This window comes from Podarcis cretensis (genome assembly GCF_951804945.1).
Source record: "Podarcis cretensis genome assembly, chromosome: 7".
NCBI lineage: Eukaryota > Metazoa > Chordata > Lepidosauria > Squamata > Lacertidae > Podarcis > Podarcis cretensis.
The window spans coordinates 10,192,874-10,210,002 of record NC_137176.1 but is presented as its reverse complement, the minus strand read 5'-3'; the positions used below and the strand labels follow the sequence as shown (position 1 = coordinate 10,210,002).

The 17,129-nt window shown below is 40.9% G+C and overlaps 2 protein-coding genes across 9 annotated transcripts in view; one reads left to right on the top strand and one right to left on the bottom strand.

Moving 5' to 3' along the window:
* Positions 1-17,129, bottom strand: part of MAJIN (membrane anchored junction protein) — a 172,536-nt gene that overhangs the window by 66,363 nt on the left and 89,044 nt on the right. The gene's annotated exons all lie outside the window — the stretch shown is intronic.
* The window catches only part of SLC12A7 (solute carrier family 12 member 7), a 137,144-nt gene that overhangs the window by 60,928 nt on the left and 59,087 nt on the right, over positions 1-17,129 (top strand). Inside the window, exon 1 of one of the 7 annotated variants that reach the window (XM_079983940.1) lies at positions 429-539. The exons of 5 other annotated variants lie outside the window; for them this stretch is intronic. In XM_079983940.1, coding sequence (XP_079840066.1) covers positions 500-539 — 40 coding nt within the window. In that variant the 5' untranslated portion in view covers positions 429-499. Of the gene's footprint in view, positions 1-428; positions 540-7,700; positions 7,723-17,129 lie in introns of those variants that run through there. One more of the 7 variants, XM_079983941.1, reaches the window with a different exon arrangement.

Sequence of the window (17,129 nt, the reverse complement as noted above, 5' to 3'; positions counted from 1 at the left end):
TACTAGCTCTTTAATCCCATGGATTTAGGATTAAATATTTTATCTACGTAAAGTATTGGTTTATGAATAGCATGCTGTCGAAATGATTGGATGCTCACTGCTTTCATATCCACAAGGAGGGCTTGTGTAATGGAATAGCTTCAGAGACATCTGCTGCTGTAAAGTGCAAGTCGATTCTAGGTGTAATTTAAGGCTTTCTACCTGGCGACACTTGATGATAGAGATGTAGGCCCTGCCCTTACTTCTGTGTGGGGGGGATTTATCACTGATGAACATCTCTCTCAGCTTAATCTGTTGGAGAGTGCTGCTGCTGCTGTTGCACTGCAGCTTGGCTTTGTGTCACATGCATACTTTAAACTGCATGAAGCTTTGATGACTTGCTTCAGGATTAATCCACTACTATCGAGAGACAGGATTTGAGGTCTTGTACAAAACGAGAGAGCAACTGTCAGCTTTCTGCTCTTTCACTTTTTAACATTTGAAGAGTTGACTCCTGATTATGAACGAACGGGATTATGAGGAAGGTGGCCCAAGCCCAGGTGAGTCTTAATCTTTAATAAAGAAAAGAGAGAGAGAGAGAGAGAGAAGAGCAAGTGTTTTATAAACTGCTGGTTGTTCTTGCCAGCAGAAGTCATAGAAGCTTCTTCGGAGAATTCAGATACTGTTTTCTCCAGAGTTTTTAACCACATTGCATTATTTTTTTCCAGTTCAATCCATTTCATTGTATTGGAGTTCAGTAGCACTGCATTGTAAGGCAATGCATTTAATTTTAGTGATGCAGTATTAGAATCCTCTGTTACATAAGGCAGATTAAGTACTTTTCATTTTGCTCTTCAGTATAATTTAGGTAAACAATGCTTTTTATAGATACTTTTAAAAGTGATTTGGATTTTAGTGACTATTTTCAGGAAATTAGAGCTCTATCAGAATGTACACATGTGATAAACTTTTTCAGTAACCAAGCATCTCGTAGTTCACTTTAATGATAATCTTAATGCTTTCTTGATTTTTGTTTTATAAATTAAAATTGAAATCCTGGAAAATGATTCAGTGTTAAACACTTCATTGATATTGGGGCCAATATTGATCAGAGCAGTTGATATTTATTAATGCACTGGATCACTGAACTCTCCTTGTAAATTCTCAAGGAATGTGGGGACGCAGCACCTTTATTCAGGTGATGACTTTGTGGAGTCAGGAAAATAAAGGAAGGTACAGTTAGGACTGAGGTGGAACTTGAGTGGTAGCTGTCCCTTTTACTACATGCTGCATTTAACTTTGGATATTTAATGTAAGTTCAAGTAGGAGTATCAGGGGAGAACAAAATTTTATTGGTAAAATTAAGGGGACAAGCCAGTCTCCTGTCGCCCTTCTTCCCTGGTCTCTACTCTCATCAGGAGCCTCCCTGGGCTAAGATACTTGCATATGGGAGGACTCTTATGGTGTGTGAAGGGGAAGGACTAGATCATACTCCCCAGACTACAAGCTGATTTTTTTGGAAATTGGATTTGGTTTGTTAGGAAATATGAAATAACGGGAAAAGACTATGTACTGGATATACACTCGAATATTCCGCACTGTTCTATCTATAGTTTTACAGGATTTCCATTGAAATATTTGTTGTGTTCAAAGAAAGTGATGGCTGGTTGCTTTATTCAGATTGGGGAAGAAAACAAGATTCAGGAACAGAGTCTTTATTTCCTCAGTATTGTGATGATCTTAATTGTTCTTAGTTTGCTTTTTCTCAAAATCTCACATGTGTGGTTAACTGCAAATCACAAAGTGTAAGTAGTATGGGTGTTTCTAACTTTTTTTGTGAACTATGTTTGGAGCCCTTTGGGGAGTATGAGATGTAATACAAAGCTAAATGTATAAAACAGCCTTGAAAGTAGAAATATTCAGAAACTACAAGCCCATTAAATATTCTTCTAGCCTTTCCGCTTACGCATATTCCTACATAAGCTCACTGTTACATGCTGACATCCAGAAAGGGAAAAGAAGGGGGAAGAGGTAAATAAATTTCTTACATTTTGCAAAAGCGTCCCTTCCCTCACAATTTCCCCTTGCCGTAGACAACTAGATGAGCAGATATTTAAAATCCTGAAATAAAAAGGAACAATTCGCAGAAATTTTGCGTGGCGGGGCTGTTAAAGTCTTGCTCCTAGTGACAGAAATCAAACATAGAGATACAGTTGTTTTTGTGTGTCCTGATTCCATGATCCTCTGATATGGAAATGAGAGTTCAGGATCGGGTGCTGTGTTGGCAGTTTTAACTATTTTTGTAACATTTTTTAAAAAAATCATTTATATACTTATTAATATCACCACAGCAATTAATTTCTGTAGATTGGTGTGCTGCTGGTGTACTTTGTGCTCTGAAATGTATTGCAAATTCAGTGCATATATTGTGTTAATAAGGTTGTTAAGGTGGCTTCACATGTACACACCTTCCATGTTGACCTTCAGTGCCCTGTAAAGAGCTAATACGTATATGTGGTCAGAAGGTAGCCGAGGTCATAAGGTCTTTACCCAGTGCACTGTTCTCTTTCTCTCTATGATAGCATAATAAATCCATTCCTGAAAATCCTAGGGTGCTTTTCAACTAGATTTTAATCATAGTATAACAGTTGAAATCAGTGCCCATGATTAAGTTAGGTCTATTAATTTCAGTGGGTTTGCTTTGAGTAAAACATCATTGACTTAACACCCCTAATTCCTACTGAAATGTTCTTTTAAGTAGTGTTTTAGTCTGATTTACTTTTTTGTAATTAAACTTAGTGCTAAATGCATTCTAGAGAATGTGATTTGAAAGAACAGCTTTAAGTACTGTACATAAATTACTTTGTTATCTGTTGTGGCATGATTTACTTTCTAGTGTCTCGCTGTAATTAGGAAAGTTTATGTTATGCTGAACTGTGTTAGTTGTGAAGGCTTCAAACTTCTCTAAATTTTTATATATCTCCGTACACAGGTTGCAAAATGCATATGTAGCTTCACACAAAAGCAGTGTTTGATCTTGTAGGCAAAATAGCAGAACTCAAGAATACTTAAAACTGTAACTTGAACATATACTTAAATTCAGTTACAGATAGGTAGCCGTGTTGGTCTGCCATAGTCAAAACAAAAAAAATTCCTTCCAGTAGCACCTTAAAGACCAACTAAGTTAGTTCTTGGTATGAGCTTTCGTGTGCATGCACACTTCTTCAGATACGTATGCACACTTCTTCAGATACTTCTTCAGATACGTATCTGAAGAAGTGTGCATGCACACGAAAGCTCATACCAAGAACTAACTTAGTTGGTCTTTAAGGTGCTACTGGAAGGAATATACTTAAATTGTAAAAGAAAGCTAGAACTTTTCTTCAGTAGTGAAATTATACCTCAGAAAATTAGCCACTACTAGATCAGTGTGACTTTTAAGTTACAACTTGCATGCAAAATACACTTTGACAACAGTATTATAAGCTTGCCATTAATATTCTCATACACACTCACACAGGTTGTAGCTCTGTTATTCTGTCAAGTCTGTGTATTTAGCTGAATAAATAAGAGACTGCAGACTAGTCACCTTATACTTTTTAGATTTCCCCCCTTTCATTTGAAACCTGAAGAGCTTCATTCCATGAGGATTCTGGTGGCTTAATTCTCTTAGGGGTGAATGAAGAGGCCTTTGGAGTATTGTAAGGTTCCTTGTTATATGTGGGGGTGAGCACTGTACCAAATGATTCTGACCTGCCCTGTATTGTTAGAAAATTGGGGTGTGAGCATAACTCAATAGTACAATGTGTAATTTGTCTGAATACACTTTCAAGGTGGATTTCTGGGTTCTTGACTGGTAGTTGCCTGAAGGTATGGAGAGCTGGAGACTTGCTGCTCCATCCTACTAGACTCAGAGGATGCCTGTGCTATCATAGACACTAGTACAAAATATTAGTGGTAGCAGAGCAGTTCATCTAAATTGCTGAAACTAGGCTAGCTGGTTATACTTTTCCCTTGATACAAGTGTTGCCAATGTGGTTCACATTTGTGGTATAAATAAACTTTTTCGTGTCAAATGTGTGATCAGTGCTTGAAATGTGCCATTAAAGGGCAAAAGGCAATTTACTAATGTGTATGTGATATCCTTCCGGTATGTTTGAACCCTGGTTGACCCATGAGAAAGTTTTAACCCTAAACAATACTTCTATGTGCCTATAATCTCATTATACCTGGGTTCTGTGGTTATTCTTACAAAGATCAGGGTATTAGGGTTTTTTTCAGATTTTGAAGGCTCGGGGCTGGTTAAAAGAATGTGAACCAAAGAAAGGAAAATATTTGTACCTCACAGCACCTAACCTATCATAATTCATGTAGAAATCAATATATGTGTTGATATGTAGAGCAGAAGTAGGAATGTTCTTGAATAAGGGGAAATGGCTCCAGTGAACTCCAGCTTAAAGGAGTAATAGGTTAATGAATTCATAGTTGTCAACGTGTCCCTTTTTTAAAGGGAAATTCCCTTATTCCGAATAGGATTCCTCGCAAGTAAAGGGAAAAGTTGACAGCTGTGCAAATTGTACGTAGCAGGCTTTAAGGAGAAAAAAAGAGTTTCTACAAAATGTGCTATAATCTAATTTTTCTTCATAACAATTATTTGTGGCAGGCTATTATTGCTCAAATGATTTGCAAATGATGGTCTGAAAATGAGAATGGGGAGTTAGCCTAAGTCCACTCACCAAGTCTGTGGCTGAGCTGGGATTTTGAATCGGATCTCTCAGTTCTGCCCAGTGCTACTGGTACTGTGTAGCAATAGTGCGAGTGAAAAAGTTATTTTTGAGACAAAGTGAAATTATTATGTTTGTAAAGCTGTTGTCAACCTTGCTTCCTTAAACTGTGCCAAATAAGAGAATCATCACAAACGAATGCAGATAGTGTGATTGTTCTCTAAAGAATCTAAGATATTCAGGACTGTTTGTATAGCAGCTGTTAGAGGAGACAGCTTGACAGTTGATCCAGCGTGTGGCTCTCTGTTGGAATGTATTGTGGTAGCCCACTCCTAAATTCACAGATCTAGCATAAGAGGGAGAGACTTGAGTAAGAACTGATAGAAACATAGCCATCAGCTATGCCTTTTTCATTATTCTGACAAAACAGTTGGGAAATGAGAAGTTGGGGTTCAAGTAGAAGCTTCAAAGCTTTTAAGTACTGTACAGTCGTAAGATCCAGTAGCTGGTGAAGATCTGCAGTTTTTAAAAGAGAGAGTTGGTTGTTGACTGGTGCATTCTGTCAACACCATTTAACATATTTGCTGTGGGAGCTGCACTGGCTGCCAATATGCTACTAGATGCAGATCAAATATTTGCTTTTAAGATTTTAAGCCCTAAACAACTTGGAACCAGGTTACTTAAGGGTCTGCCTCAGCCTACCTGGCAAGTGTACCCCTCAGATTGGGCAGTACTAACAGTACTATATGCCCCAGGAGTGCACTTAGTTTGTACTAGAAACAAGGCTTTTAGGGTTGCATCTCCAACCCCTTAGAATCAGTTACCAAATGGAATTAGACAAGCATCTAGCAATTTGACATTTAGGTTTGACATTTGAATGTGTTTTTGGATAAGAAGACTCTCCTTGAAGTGTGAGCCAGTTGATTTATGGAATATCAGTTGTGGAATCTAGAAATGGTTTTACTGCTTTTAGAGTTTTTAGAAATTGTTTTATTATTTTTGGAGTTCATATTTCTAATATTTTATCACATTTTATCTTATTGTACACCAGTTCAATAGCTTCTGGCGTGAAGCAGTGTTATGCCCACCTGCTACACCCCTGACTTTCCTGTATTGAGCAGGTGTCAAGGGGTATTCTCAGCATGTTTGACTGAATGTGGTTAGAAGCCTCCTCACTTTTGGAACTTGCATTAACAGGATTCCTTCTGTGCATTTTTGGGCAAAGGCACTTAAAACCTGACTTAAGGCTTTTACGCTCAACACAGGAGCCATTGCAGGTGGAGAATGTTTGGGCATGGCTCACCCACATAGCTATGCAGCTGCTACTGCTATTAAGCATTCAATGTTGAGGCTTTCCTTTTGGGCATGGTTGGCCAAGTGGTGTTAAGGAAGGATAGGATTTTTTTTATGTACGCCACTACAGCAGCAAGAATTCTACTGGCAAAGTATTGGAAGACGCAAGAACTATCTACTCTGGAAGAATGGCAAACAAAGGTGATTGACTTTATGGGACTGGCCGAGATGACGGGCAGAATCCGTGACCAGGGGAAAGAGACAGTGGAAGAGGACTGGAAGAAATTTAAAATATATCTTAAGAACAATTGTAAAATTGATGAATGTTAAGATGTCAGGGGGTAAGAGGTAAAGAAATTGCAGCAGTAATCAAAAAAAACCTAAAGGAACTTTTACGAAAGGGAATTAAGATAATGGACCTAAGGGTTGCTAAAGAATCATTAAACAAGGATGCAGGGATGGGGAGGTATGGGGAAGTCAAAAGAAAGAAGGGTATGAAACGATCAGTTGGAAATTATGTTGTTTTGTGTTGCTTTTGTTATCTGTTTGAAAAACGAATAAAAATTATTATATAAAAAAAAAAAAGCATTCAATGTTTAGGCTATCGTAAGACCAGTTATTATTACTGTGTTTAGACTAGGAGAATAATTGCTTTACTAAAGCCATGTAGTGAATTAATGGCTAAGCTGGGAACATTGAGGAGTAGTACCCATGGAGCCACCCTCCTGACAGATATAAGCGTAAAAACTCTGCTAGATCAGGCCAAAAGATCAGATTCTGTTACCACAATTCTAGGACTGCTAAGTTTACTCGGGATTGTTTGGTGAGGTACTTGTCAAAAGCTTTTTGCAAGTCTCAATACGCAATGTCATCTGGAGCACCTGTATATGTATGCAAATTTACACTCAAACAACTGAGACAGGACTTGCCCCTTATTTGTTTATTTTGCAAAATTTATGTACTGCTTGATTGTAACAAAACAACTAAGCGGTTTGCAAGAAATACTAAAATTATCAATAAAAACCAGTTAAAATTATTTTTTAAAACTATTTAAAAACAATTAAGCCAACAGGAAACTAAAAAGATTAACAAACTGTGTGAGAAATAGATTGTCATGTAGAAATAGTGGGGATGGGGGCTGCCATTGGCATAGTGATGAGGAACCGAAAGCCCCACAAGTCCCTGGGAATTAGCTGTCAAGAGCAGTCTTGCACAGACGTATAAGATCAAATGCATTATAAACATATGCCTTTTTTGTAATTCAGGAGCATTTTAAAAACTTCTACTTGTATGTTTGCACAGTGCCTAGACCAGTGTACTGAGCTGACCTCAGAAATGAGGCACCAAGTTTGCAACTATGGATGTTAGAATTCTGAATTTCTAGCCTCAGACCCAAACTGCATGTCATGGGGCTGCAGACTGCTTCAACCATCCTTTATTTGTTTGCAAGTTTCCTCTCTCAGCGCTCTTTCCCTCCTGCTGCTTTCTTTCAGCTTCATTCTCATACCAGCTCAGTTCCACTGGGAGAAAAGCACCTAGAGGGAGGTGGTATGCTCATGGGGTGGGATTTAGTACACACACACCCCCCCCCCAGCCTATGTGCTTCTTTGGTCTTACATCTTGCTCCTGTTGGATCAGACCTACCTTAAAATACTGGATTCTGTTGTCATCGCATCTAGCCTGGGCTTTAGGTGTTTCATCTGAGTTTAGATTTCCTAGATGAAAGGTACTTATGTGTATTCAAAAAGTGAAGGTTAAAACACTAAGCTTTCTGTTTAAGCTTTGATTATTTAGTGATCAAAATATTTGTGCTGCCTTTCTTTAAATAGTGTGCCTCAGCATGTCTTTGTCTTCCTGTCTATTTATCTTAATGTTACTTTGCTTGGAACTGGCTGTGAAAGGTAAATGAAGATTATATGTGTGGTGGGGAACTGTTGCTGTGTTTGACTCTTAAGATCCCAAATTGCAGACTTGCGGGCTCCGTCATCATTCCCAGTGCTGCCTCACCTCTCTGTTTGACATACAGCAAAATAAGAACGCTGGAGAACTCAAAAGTTTGCTTAGTATCTTGTGACTTATTGGATGGTTCTGAAAAAAAACTCTGTGATGAAGGGGCTTGGTTAACTTTTTATATTAAAGGTCAAATTTAATCAATATACATAATATAATGACATGTTATTTAGCTATTTGTTTTAAAAAATACACAGCATTTATAATAATAGAAACAGGTTGCCAGCTACTTGATCTCATCTTGCATTGAGATTCATCGATGCCTTTGTTAGACATTTCTTGGTTTTGAGTTTTCTTATTTATAGGGTGAAAAGTTCAAAGAGAAACCAAAAGGTAAATGCTCCTGTTTGAGGCTTGTGTTTAAGTTTGATAAAACCATCACGTAAAAAGCACTGCAAAACCTTGAGCTTGTTAGCTATATTATGCTGCAAGGACAACATAACAGTAGCTGTATAGAAAGTAGATAATCATACCTGAAAACTTTATTTTCAACTGAGGTTAAGCTCTAAAGCCCATAGCAATACATTAAGGCAGGCTTTTAAATCTCTGAATACTGGCAAGGTGCCAAAGTATGCACTTTACTCTCTGACCTCAGATTTACAAGGTCATATTAACTATGCACTTATTACTGTTCCTTCCCTTGAACGATTTACTAATTTCAAAAGGAAGATCCACGGAACAATCCACAGTACCTTTACTAGACCAACCAGAATGGCAAAATGCCAAGAACAAAGCTTTCAAATTCTCCAGATTTCTTCCTTACAGTATATGTTGAACAAAAAGTGGGTAGGTAGCTGGGAAAGGGCAGCATGCCCGGCAGCCTGCAATTTTTAACAGTTTGAGGTTGTTTCAGATGGGGTTATGTAGATAGAATTAGATTAGTTTTATCAGATGTCAAACAGATTTGAAGGAGCATCATGGCTACTAGAAAAAAGAAGAAACCCTCCATTTTTCAAAATACAAATTCTGGTTCTGACTCCATCACTATTTGGAATGCACAGATTCTCTGCGAGGCAGAGAACAGTAGTGAAGGGAATCATATAGTCTTTATAGTACCAACACTAGAGTTTAGTTTTAGGTAGTATATTACAAGGTATGTTGTAAATAGTTGGAGGGGAATGCAATGTCTTTTAGGACTGCTGAAGGACATTTTCATGGCCCCAATATGTATCCTGAGACATGTTTATTGCTCTGAAAGATTTTCTGTATAGATGTGCAGAGTAGAGAGGTTAATCTACAAGTATGGCTTCAGCAATGCAGTATTTGAAGAGATTATTTCTATTGCATTGTTTGCAGTACTCAGAATATGTCAGTATCTAACAAAGTTGATTGGCTAAATTCATGGCTATCGGTTTAAAATGAGGTCTACTAAATAGCTATTTTTTCAGGGTCAGCCATGGTAATTTAACTGTAGGCAAGCTCTAGCAGTTATGATCAAGCTCACCTGCACTATTTGTATGCTAATCTAGAGAGCCTTACATGAATTAACCAGATCAAGAGAATGGATCTTGACAGTCAGCTGTGTATCAGCTTAAAACTTAGGCTGCATTCTGTACTCCTTGGGAGTAAGCTTCATTGATCTCAGTGGGTCTCAGTAGATCTGTATAGGATTGCATTGTAACTGTCTGAGCTGCATTGACAGGGTCCGTGAATGTGATGAGTTGTGATTCAAGGACCTGCCACCCGCTTGAGGATAAGAAAACCACATGGACACGGTATACAGTGGTACCTCGGGTTAAGTACTTAATTCGTTCCGGAGGTCCATTCTTAACATGAAACTGTTCATAACCTGAAGCACCACTTTAGCTAATGGGGCCTCCTGCTGCTGCCGCGCTGCCAGAGCATGATTTTTGTTCTCATCCTGAAGCAAAGTTCTTAACCTGAGTACTATTTCTGGGTTAGCAGAGTCTGTTACCTGAAGCGTATGTAACCTGAAGTGTATGTAGCCCGAGGTACCACTGTATAAGGTTAATGGGCTAAAAAAGGCCACAACTTTATTGATTACAGCATGTGAGAGGTATTGGCTTAGGCATTGGATAAACCACAGCAAGTGACTCCACCCCCTCAGGGAGGGGTGAGTCTATCAAGGGTTAACCACCAGTGGGAGGAGCCTGTTCATGCAAATACAACTGAAAGCTCCCCCTGATGTCACCGGGGGTCATGCCATGGCCCTAGCCACTAGCAAGGGCGTCGGACAGGATCCACAACCGCCGGATTCCTTTACCGGAATACCCATAAAGTGGAGGGGTAGGCGATGGCCACACCCTGCCCTCCAATACATAAACATATTCCAATGCCTAACCGCCAATACCAGAAAGTTGTGACAATTTGCTACAAGGTAGGTGAAAAACCAACTGGTTGGTGCCAATTTGCCAGTTGGATAAAAATTTCTACCAGGCCCCTTGGCCAACCAAGGCGACCAACCACAGGTCCATAGCAATGTCAAGAACCAAGCAATGAACTAGAGGGAGGGTAGGTGGGTGATCCGACAAAAGGCAGCAGCACAATGGATGGGAAGCGCTGCCGCGGCTGCGTTTTGAGTGGAGTAACCCCGCCCCCAAGCCTCCACCTGGTTGGTTGGCTACCTGGGGGTGTGGCGCGGCAGCCGGAATGGCTGGGCAGGGGCCGAAACGCCCTCTGCCAATGCGGGAAATGGTTCCTGCTCACAACTCCCCCCCTCTGCAAGGAGGAGAGGCTTTGTAGTAACTTGAATGTAGCTATAATTTAGGTTCCTTTCTAAAAACATGACAAAAATTCAATAACAACCTGATCAGTAATTTCTGCTGATTTAGGTGGGAATTATTTCTAACCCAAATGTATTTAGGAGCTGCAGTATTAATGACAAGTTACAACAAATGTTATATCAGACACTTTCTAAATAAAGGCACCACAATGCTGATGTATTTCAAACTGGAATTTGTTCTTAAAGATCATTCTGCAATAAAAACAACTACCATTAGTACTACTACTAAACATAAACTTTAGAACTATTACGCCTATTCACACTCATCCTTTTCCTCTGAAATGTGTAAAAAATATATTTATATATAATCAGGACAGACTGGGTTTAAACAAACAGGTGTTCTAAATTGTTTCTAGGGGAAAATAATTTGTTCCTATGGAAATGATAACGATTTATGCTTTGAACCATGCCTGCAATTGCAAGAAGGCTTCTAAGTATGTTTGAAAGAATGCATTTTGAAACCCTGCAGACCTTAGATGTGTGAACATCTCAAGAGGAGGCTGTTCACCTGGTGGTTCTGAGGGCAGGGCACCTAGTGGTTCTGAGGTGGTTCTGAGGGCAGGGCTTATACATGTATCCCTTTCCTGTGTAACTTTTTAGCCCTTGTATAGAGTACAAGGGAAAATCTGAAATGACTATTGTGTCTTTTCAGTACACACTTAAACCCATCTCACAATTCACAGTTTGAGACACTCATTTACAGTACAATCCTTATAGCTATAAGGGTCGGTTTTTGCATGGTCAAAAAATGTGAAAATTACTATGAGGTGTTGCTTCACAAGTCCTTTACTGAATAGCTTCCATGCAGTTGTGTTTTAAGTTGTAACTAACAACTGAAATCCACCAAGATGGAGGATTATTAGCCCCCCGTTACCAACATTTAAATATATCCTGATAATTTTTTGGTTATTTTAAAAATAAAACTATACACATTTTTATTAATGTGGTACAGTACATGTTTTGCTCACATTTATTTGAACGCGCTTCCTGTGTTCTCATCAGAAAAGGTGTAAGAGCACACAAATCTGCCGCTATTAAAGTCTGTTGTTGCTGATTATCCAATAAGACGCTAAATATAGCAATCCTTGACAATTTTAGCTTTCCTTGGTGGAATTGGCAAGTGGCCAATCAATTAAACTGATTCTTCATATTTCAAGGAGCACCAGTATAGAAGATTATAATTGCTTCTAAAGTGGATGGTTCAACTTTGTTATTAAGTTGTGCTGGAAGAGTTCATAAACTACGTAAGATGCTTCTTGGATATAATAAACCCTAGAAACATTATGATCTTAGTAATCAATCGTAAAACAATGTTCTCAAAAACAACCTTGCAAAAAGAGAGGCCACAACAGCCTCCACCACCCCTCTGTTAATCATTTAATGGACAGGCAATTTCCATCCAAGCTGTTCTCTTGCCTAATGTCTGAGCTTGTGTTCTGCCCATTGCTGCTCATCCTGGCTGGCCTTTTAAGAAAACTAGAAGGTAACCTTGAGTGACACAAGGGCTCCCCTCCACCCCTCTAACTTAGAACCATCTTCCAGCAGGGCTTCTCTTTTTCTGCCTGATGCTAAGAAAAAAACTGGAGACATCAGCTGAGGAGGTTAGAAAACTTGGAACATCTCTCCACTCACAACTTCCTAGTATCATCCAGCCCATTTCATTAGTATAAAGAGAGCCAGGTGGGTTGTGAGAGGTTCTCTGACAGCATTTCCCCAGATTCTTCTGGGCAGGGTTCCTTTTTTCAGCCTGTGGAGTAGCACAGAGGTAGATGTAGAAGACCCATGGTCTGGGTCGGAGAACAGGCAAGGAAGGATGTAGAGGGCAGAAAGTTGCGAGCTATTCATCCAGGGGCAGCAGTACAAGTGGGGGTGGAAATGGTTGTGGGAGAATGTGAATTAACAGTATAGGAATGGAATGCTTTGTCTTCCAAGTTGAAACCTGTTGGTTACTGTAGAATGAGGCCAGGATATAAGCAATGGATGATATCCAACTTAACAGTTCTGCTGGTGCAAGGACTTTTAGTTGTGCAGTGGAACTTCTCCGCACTCAACTTTCCCCGTGTGCCCTCTATATGCCCCTTAATTCTTTTTCAAAGGATTGGTGGAATCCCCAGAACAAATTTAGGGAGTAACTGGGAGAGGAGGGGTTGGGGAAGTTGCTTTGCACAGCTAAAAGTCTTTATGCTAGTGGAACTGTTTAGTTGGATACCACCCAATATATTTTTCAGAGCAGACTGGCTCATTTGATTTTAGATTTTAATATGTTCCCCCTGTTGAGATCCATCACTATCAATGAATTTCAAACCAGCCATGGCAGTTTTTGCATCCCTTGCCAGCGTGGAAAATTACTTGAAGAGAAGGATCACTGATCCTTTCGTTTTCACACAATTTGCTGTGTGATGCATATATGCTGAGACATGGGAGCTTCTATCCTCACAGTCTGTTTCATGGTAGTTTATTGATGTGACAAAGGCTTGTTGATTTAATAGGATTTCACACTTTAGACCAAATAGCTTTGAACAGCTGGGAAATTTTTGCAACCTTCTGCAGAGTTTGTACAGTCGCCTCACTAAAACCCTAGGTTTAATATGCCTAGCAGTGGGTGATATTGCACAATAAGTCAATATACAAACAATGGTTGCAAATATTTGGTGTATATTGCCACATATCTTTCTTTTTTTTTTTTTAGCTGCAGAACTATCACTTTTATTTTCCTAGGCTTCAATACTGCAATTTTAAAGCATGCCTTAGTCTCACTGGTTTCAACTGGGACTAAGTCAGGGCACTGATATTGTTGGTTATTATGGGACAACGGCCTCTGAATTCCAACTCTTGAATTTATATCAGATATGAGTTGTGTGACTAACCACTGGTGCCTTCCAGATGCTGCTGCTTTGCTTTGCCTAGACAAAAATATGTTTTTACAATATACCTGAAGCAGCTGGTGCACAATCTTTCACACAGGGCAGAGAGAAGGAAATTTCACGGTACAAGGGTAATGGTGGGAAATGCCCTTTTTTGGATTACCAACCTGTGATAAGTAAAATTTCCCCAGATGATCCTTAGGGCTGGGCAGTGTTGGGTTTTCACCATCACGTGTAGTGATAAACAGTGATGTTGAAAAAAGCTGCATCGGTCCCAACTGGCGAGGTGCTGGGTGAAACTGCTGCAACTCTCACCATGGGAGCTGAGGCGTTTTCACCCCAGCACCTCCCAGTCTGAGGCCAATACAACTGGCTCAAGCCTGCTGCTCAGCTGGGGGACAGGTGAGCTCCTGCCCCCAGCAGAGCCAGCACACAGCCAGCAGGGGACTCAGGGCGCCTTGGCCAGGCTCCCTCTGCTTTTAATGGTGGGCGGGCAAGCTACCTTGCCTCCTTGCTCCCCACTCCCCGAAGACGGACCAAGCCTGTCAGGCTCCTTGCATTTGACTGCCTTAGCCTTCGCCAGTGCGGGTGTGCTGCCTCTTTCCGGTGGTGGTGGGGAGTCATTTACCCCAGGAGAAAGGACACAGCCCACCTGCTGAATTCCATAAGGTGGTGGGGTGCAAAGCCACCCTTTCTGTATTTTGTGAGGGGCTGCTGGACAACTCTGGAACCACCAGCAGCATCAAAGAGCCCCTACACCGCCTGTCTGCCTTCCACTGGGAGGATGGGCTCCATCTTTCTGGCTCAGCACACCAGGCCTTTCTCATCTGGAAAGGCGACTTGCACTTCTCAGCTGCGCAGCCCTGATCCCGCTCCTACTCTCGTGCAAGCAGGAGCCAGGTCGGGGCTCTCTCAACTGGGAAGGGGGAGCACTTTAACAGAGCGACTTGCACTTCTGGAAAGACTTGCACTTCTCAGCTGCGCAGCCCTGATCCCGCTCCTACTCTCGTGCAAGCAGGAGCCAGGTTGGGGCTCTCTCAGCTGGGAAGGGGGAGCACTTTAACAGAGCCCCCATCCCACCGCTGGATCATATGAGCCAGTGGCAGGTCAGGGGCTCCATAAAACTGCTTGATTGAGGCGAGAGCACTCCTCAGCCAAGCAGATTAAAGAAGTGGAAGAAGGAACAAGCTGTATAAGCTTGTTTCTCCCTCTGCCTGGGCAGAGTGCGATGGCGGTTTCACCAGCAGTATATCGCTGATGAAACTGCTGCCACTTGAGTCCTTCTGCCTCCAGCTCCCAGCTAGTTTGTTTCTCCCTCAGCGTGCTCAGCAGCCTCCATACCGGTCCTGGGTGATATATTGCCCAGGCCTAGTGATCTTAAAGGTCTGTACAAGACCAGGATGTTTTTAGGTTTGGGGCTCCTTTTCCCATAGACTCCAGCCAGCATAGCCAGTAATCGGGGATGATGGGAATTGTGGTCCAACAAATGCCTGCAGGCTACACACCAATCTATGTCTTAGAAATGTAATTTGAATTGGATGTGTCATTAGCCAGTGGCAAGATGAGGTATTCTTGTGTAATCTTTATTTTTTCTTGAGATAGGTAATATTTATTTTTATTTTATTTATTTTAAACATTTATATGTTGCCTTTAGAAGTAAAAAAAATCATCCAAACCAGTTTACATAGTAAAATAAGAATACATTGACTGAAACAGAATAAAATAGCAACCCTAATATTCCTAAAGAACATTTCAGATAAGAAGTTCTATAAAATATAGCTGAGAAAATTAGCAATAAAAGATCCACACAGGTGAATAATTTACCAGTCCAAAAGCCACTTGAAACAGCTTTACAGTCCAGTTGTATAGGACTTCCAAATGTCAACACGTAGGAAGTTCCAGAGTAGGGGCTACCACAGAAAAAGCCCTTTCTTTCATATATTTCTCTTACATCTCACTGATTTTTGGTGGCAAGCAAAGGTTAAAACCAGTACCTTAAAATGGGCCGAGATGTACAGTGGCAACTAGTGCAGCTGATAAAGAGTGCTTTGTTTGATCTGGCCATCTATCACCTGTTGGGACTAGCAGTGGCATTTTCTACCTGCTGAAGCTTCCGAGCTATCTTTAAAGGCAGCCCCACATGAAGCAAGTTACAGTAGTCAAGCCTGGACGTGACTAGGGCAGAGGTTACTGTGCTAGGCCAGACCTCTCTAGATAGAGACGCAGTTGGCCCACAGGGCAAAGCTGAAGAAGTCCACCTCTGGCTGTTGATGCCATCTGTCAGCATGTTATTCAGAAGGACTCCCAAACTGTGAACTTGGATCTTCAGAGGGACTGCCACTTCATGTAGGACCAGCTGTAAACTACCTTCTGGAGCAGACAGTGGCCTGACTCACAATTCCTCCATCTTACGTGGATTTAATTTTGATTTGTTTTGCCTTCTCCATCCCAAAATGGCCCATGTAAGACTTCTACAGCCTCCCTGGGATCTGAAGATGGAAATGAAATGTATGTCATTTGTGTACTGATGACAGTGCGACCCAGACCTCGGGATTATTTCTACCAGCAGTTTCATATAAATGTTAAAGAGCATAAAAAACAGTTTTGAACCAGTGACCATGCGGCAAAGCAGCTGTCCCTCAGCACTACCTTCTGGAAATACTCTTCCAACAAAGGTCTGAACCACTTAGGGTGGGCCTCCCAAACCCAAACCATATAAGTGATCCAGGAAGATATCATTGTTGATGGTATTGAATATCGCTGAGAAGTCCAGGAGAATAATATAAATGGCAGCAGCAGGGTCTTCGTTGGATGGAATTTAGAGAGAAACATGTCAATGACCCAAGATTAAAAATAAAGTCTACGTTGGAGTTCAGAAGACTGTTAAGTAATCCGAAATTCCTTTTTCCTATTGATGGGAGTACTTATCGCACAATAGCAGAGCTGGCATAACTGTCTATGAATCTTAACGATTCACAGTTTGTTAGCACTTGCAGATTGTTATGTGTTGATTAAGGTTGTTGCAGTAGGTTTAGGCAGAACTCTGCAGCATTGGGGTTGGACGAACAGTGACATGGGGAAGAGTTGGGTTTAGGGACTTGTTCATTAAATTAAAATATTTATTCCCTTCCTTTTGCAGAATAGCTCAAGGTAGACTGCAGTAAACCTCAAAGTGCAATAAAATATACAGTGCAAGAATATAATAAAGGTAAAGGACCCCTGATAGTTAAGTCCAGTTGCGAACGACTCTGGGGTTGTGGCGCTCATCTCGCTTTACTGGCCGAGGGAGCCGGCGTACAGCTTCCGGGTCATGTGGCCAGCATGACTAAGCCGCTTCCGGCGAACCAGAGCAGCGCAGCAGATAAAAAAGGGAGTGACAGGCAAATGGAAAACTCATGTAAAAGCAGGTATGTAAAGCATAGGTGAACATTGTAGGTGAGCATGTCTAGTGAGTGAGTTTCACAGTTGTGAGTGCCACAGCTGAAAAGGCTTTTGTCACTTGGAGAACTTCAGTCC